The sequence below is a fragment of the Vigna unguiculata genome, chromosome 7 (assembly GCF_004118075.2).
Source record: "Vigna unguiculata cultivar IT97K-499-35 chromosome 7, ASM411807v1, whole genome shotgun sequence".
NCBI lineage: Eukaryota > Viridiplantae > Streptophyta > Magnoliopsida > Fabales > Fabaceae > Vigna > Vigna unguiculata.
The window spans coordinates 24,654,306-24,659,299 of NC_040285.1; the positions used below are offsets into that span (position 1 = coordinate 24,654,306).

At 37.8% G+C, this 4,994-nt stretch overlaps 1 protein-coding gene across 1 annotated transcript; it reads right to left on the reverse strand.

Moving 5' to 3' along the window:
* Positions 1-281: 281 nt before the first annotated feature.
* Positions 282-3,466, reverse strand: LOC114191766 (probable glucan endo-1,3-beta-glucosidase A6). Its single transcript, XM_028081148.1, has 4 exons — positions 3,113-3,466; positions 1,415-2,860; positions 1,042-1,216; positions 282-948 (listed from the first exon to the last, which is right to left on the reverse strand). Exons 1-4 carry the CDS (start codon positions 3,171-3,173, stop codon positions 759-761), a joined length of 1,872 nt encoding a protein of 623 aa, XP_027936949.1. The 5' UTR covers positions 3,174-3,466; the 3' UTR covers positions 282-758.
* Positions 3,467-4,994: the final 1,528 nt, after the last annotated feature.

Below are 4,994 nucleotides of genomic sequence, written 5' to 3' on the forward strand. Positions count from 1 at the left end.
TTTAGGTTAATAATATCATAATTTTACAAAATGTGCAGAGTTTTTGTGCTAATAATTTCTCTTGTCATTTATAATCACAGTCTACACGATTTGCTGTATAAATTACAAGAACCATTCATTTATCTATTTTTTGTGATTGATTAGAAGGGTGAAGCAAGGAAGCCCGTGAAAGCAAACAAAACACTTTGGAAGGAAATTCAAGTTACATCAGCCATGAAGACTTTAGAGATAAAAAGAAGGAAGAACAGCAACATGAAAAATCTTGAAGACATAATTCATACTTAGCTAGGGTATGAGTAACTTCTTTTAGGGTGTGCACCCACAAAATGCATTATAGTTGAAGAGATAAATAACAATTGATCGTCTTCATTAAATTTAAAATGGGAGTCGTTATATGAATAACCATCCCCCATTTACGAAGACCAATTTCCAAAACAACTAAGACCAATTTACACTGGACTACAAACTGCATAAAATGACAAGCTTTCAAAAACTATGTACATGACCAATATTACTTATAGCTGTTGAACAACCTAGATACCATAAAGCAGCAATTATTTCTATCTTAAAATTTCCCTCACCTTCACTAAGCTAAATTTACTACATCACTCATGATCACTTAACCTTCTTTTGTTCCGTTCTTACCCTAACATCTTTCTGCACCTAATGTAGAATGCTACATTACAACTCCAACGTACAGCTAAAGATACTATTGAGCATTTCGTTCTATGATAGTGATTGAAATCTTGTTTTGAACTCTATGGATGCACACCAAGTCTCATGGTGACTAATGATACCATCAGAAGAATGCAGCCAACAGAAGGTCTCAAACTCATAGAATGCGAGGCTGATGTTGTATTTACAACCGGAGGGCTTTCAGACCCAAAATCTGGCATTGTACCTGACGCGGGGTTGCTTGAATTTAACACTGAAGGTGGGGTACCATACCTGCAAAAAGGTAGTGTTATAAAGGATCGTACTAGTACGCTTAATGGAGCATTAGAGTTATTGAAATCATGACAAACGTGCTATCTCCCTTACCCAAATGGGCCTGTTACTGATGTTGTTGGTGGTGCTGTTGGAATTGATGGTGTAGGCGTTACTGAACTTGGTGGTGGCAGTGTTGGACTTGATAGTGTAGGTGGTGTTGGGGGTGATGACTTTGGAGTTGCTGTTGTTGATGACGATGAGGATGGGAAAACGCATGAACCCGAGCCTATTCACAGTTCAGAAGAGCTTATTGAAGTAATATGGAAATAGCTATATACATATATCATAAGCTTTTTTTTGCCCATAAGCTCTTTAATATACTAGTGTAAATGATTTCGTTACAGTAAGACTAAGTTTCTTCCAAAAGGATCTTGGAATAATGAAAAAAAGGGTTGCTAAAACTATTAAGAATTCAAGATCTTACTTGGATTTGTGTTAACTAAGGTGGCAGTGCCTCCAAAGTCGCAGCTTGTTGGAGCTGGATTCTTTTGATAGTAGCTGTTGAAGGCAAAAGAGGCATGGTTCTGCAATGTAACTGGACTGTAACAATTCCCACCTTGCTGAATTTGAGAACAATCTGACCCACCCATTCCACAAGCATAGTCTAGTGCTGCTTGAAGAGAAGCTTCAGGAGATCCTTGCTTTGCCACACACCAACTCTGCCCCTGAATGGCTGGAGCATTAGTGTTTGCAGGAGGTGGTTGTGGTTGGGGATTTGTTGTGACAGGAACATTTCCTGATGAAGGTGGAGAAGTCACAGGGTTGGTTGTTGGGGGTGGTATCCCTATAGGAGTTGTTGTAGCCGGATTGCTCACTGGTACTGGTGTATTGGCTGGATTTGTGGGAGGAAAAGACACAGGTGTGGTAGAAGGAACTGTCACAGGCACTCCAGCAGGATTGGAAGGGGAAATTGTGACAGGATTTGTAGCAGGAACTGTGATGATGGTTGGTGTATCTGGGGGTGTGATTATTGGAGTGGATGATGCTGGATTTGTGGGGAAAACTACGTTTGTTGGACTGGTTGTATCATCTAGACTTCTCCTTTTGTGGGATTTACTTAGCATCTCTCTGCGGGACACAGGAAACAGTTCTTCCTCTTCCCTTTTGAGTTCTTTACTTGTAAAATCTTCTGTTCCATGCACCTCTGCATATAATGCAGCTATTCTTTTTGTAACATGAGCTTTTGCTTCTAGATATTTGGATACCCTCTCACTGAATTGAGCTAATTCCAATGAAGTGGGAACAACTGTGCTCTTCATTGTTAAAACAATAGGAACATCTTTGCAAGGAAGAACGGAAGCAGCAAGAGAGGCTCGTTTGATTATAGCATGAACAAAGTGACTCTCCATGCTTAATTCTCCATCAATGCTGTCTTCTACCATGACAAAGGATTTCATTTCCCTTATAAATGAAAGAATCCTGCGAATACTATTTTCATGCGATGTATTCAACTTTTCTAAGTATGAAAGTGGAAATGCTACTGAGATTTTTACCTCCCTCCCTATATGAAGCTCTCTGAGAACTGAACCAATTGATTTCAAAGCACGTGAGAACAAAGGCATCTCATTTTGTGCTAAGCACTCACTGCCACAGCTAGCAATGATGCTTTTGATGTTTGAATGTGGGAGAAAGTTAAGTAGACGGGCTTTTAGTTCGGAGGGTTTTGAAGTAATTAAACTTTGAACTTGACTTCTGTTCAAGTACAAATCAGTTGGCACGATGGAATTGCTGAGAGTGCTCAAAATCCTGTGATCTGTAACAAAAATTCGAATCTGAGACATGGAAACGTTCTTTTGCCGGAGGAATGATATGGTTTTAGCAGATGTTGAAGTGTCTCCCCTCTCACGGTAGGAAAAACCCACCAGAGATCCTGCAAAGAGTGAAACAACAGAATCACGATATTATGAACAAGTCCAATTTATTTCTCACTTGAACTTGAGCTGCCTCCACCGCTGATTTTGCTACAAGAGCAAAGTGGAGCACTCCAAAAACTAAAGCCAAAAAATCCAACGTATTGGAATGAATATAATCTTGCAGATCAAAAACCAGTTAACAAACAAAGGAGAAACGGCTAATTTTGGATTTGTGCCATGAATATTATATATCAGTGTCGGTTACTCACCAGAACAGGAGATAATGAGAAAGAAGAGAAACAAGAGGCACAGAGAAGCTTCCTTGGCCATTATCAGAGAGTGTAACTGGAAAGTGGAAGAATGATCTGGTTAGGATTTCAGTGTGAGTCATGCAGTATCAGTGCTTTAAAGACATGTAAGTATGTCAATGGCATAGAACACGAATAAAAGCCCAGAGAGACGGGGGGTGTTGAAGATAAAGGTGATGAGTGAGAAGGGGAGAAAAAGGTGTCAAAAAAGAAGAACGACCATGTTGTTATGATAAAAAAGAAAAAGATATCATAGTAAATTGGACTATGTTACTTTGTCTCGAAGGATTGAGTTGGAAATCTTTGGGTCTGATAACAGTATGGAGAATCTCTATATCTTTACCAAAGGCATTACATGACTGTGAATGGCCAAAGCTAGGACACCATACCCTTCAATTTAGATTATGATTAATGCACATGTTCTTGTGATATTGGATTCCATATTTCACAAAACCACGTGTTGGAGGCAGTGGATATTATATTCTGGCATGGAAAATTTGGCAAGAAAAAGCCATGCTGCATGAAAGACTCAACTTTGCAACAAAACAAAACCGGTACAAATTATTTTGGATCACTTTTGTAAATTATGAAAGTAATGTTTTGAGGGTAACAAGAAAAAGAGGGACAAAAGGGTTAGCAAAAGAAAATGGTTTTGCTTTAATTCGGATGAGATCAAATATGGATTACTGTGAGATTTTGATATTAAGGATTAAAAGTTGGTGGTGGGTGTAGTTTTACCAAAATCATTCTTCGTCGGGTAGCAAAAACCACTAGGGATGGATTAACAGTAGAAGATGAAAGTGCTAAGAATTTATTCAGAGCTGAGTAGGACCAAAAAAGTTTATTTTGGTTGCTGGCTTTGGACATTTCTTTTTCACATAAAGTATATATGCTATGTACCAGTGATATGCAAATTTTCCAATATTTAGACAACATGGGTGGGACAACCCATGTGGCATAGCATAGTCTTAATCTTAATCTGCCTTCTCTCCTTTCAAGTTTCGACGTAATCAAAAGCTTTGTGTGACTAGGTCTCCAGCGAAAAGCAAAGCACATTAGAGAGAGAAACAGAGAGTGGTTGCACAGTCACCATTGATAAGGCCGATGCAAAAGGCGTCCCTTCTAAATCTCTAAAGCACAATAAAATACAATAAAATGGAAGAAAACAAATGCTAGGTTACCTTTGAGCACTGCTTCATCATCTGGGGAATGTGTATTCAATTCATTCATGAATTAAAACTGCTGAGAAGTGATAAGAGAAAGGTAAAGAAACAAAGAGTAGTGGTGTTTGTGCTGATAGTGCAATGAAAAGTGGTGTCTGCTATTATATTACATGATTACGGAATCAAGAGAGATTGGGATGAGGTGCAAGTATTCAATTGAAAAGTGAAAACACATCACGCATCATCCTAAGAGATTTTTCCTTTGCTAGTTAGTGTAAGCAAATTTTATCATGTCACAAACTTCAATGGTACTACTTGTAATGATCAAATTATAATGAAAGAAACACTCACCAGAATAACAACTTTTTCGCTGATACTGTTCAATGTCATGACAAGATAAAAACGATTGAGAAGACGAACATTACCACGGAGTATGGGAGTTCGGTGACAATGGTAGAATGACCCTTTTTTTTTTTTTTCACATTCACAGTACTCTTTGTTGCGATTTTTAGATTTCGCGCTACTCGGTCATTATATATAAAATATTTATAGTTAAGTATGATTTTAATTTTTAAACTTTGATTTTAGAATTTGTGTCTGTATTAAATTTTAGTATGCTCTAACATTTTAAGTTGAACGATTATTAATCTAAAATGTTATTTAAAATATTAAAATATACG

Excerpts from the sequence above, each read along its gene's own strand:
- LOC114191766 (XM_028081148.1), bottom strand. The coding sequence starts at position 3,173 with ATGGCCAAGGAAGCTTCTCTGTGCCTCTTGTTTCTCTTCTTTCTCATT. Across the intron at positions 2,861-3,112 it reads TCTCATTATCTCCTGTTCTG|GATCTCTGGTGGGTTTTTCC; the intron begins GTGAGTAACCGA and ends CACTCTTTGCAG. Across the intron at positions 949-1,041 it reads TCAGTAACAGGCCCATTTGG|GTATGGTACCCCACCTTCAG; the intron begins GTAAGGGAGATA and ends ACCTTTTTGCAG.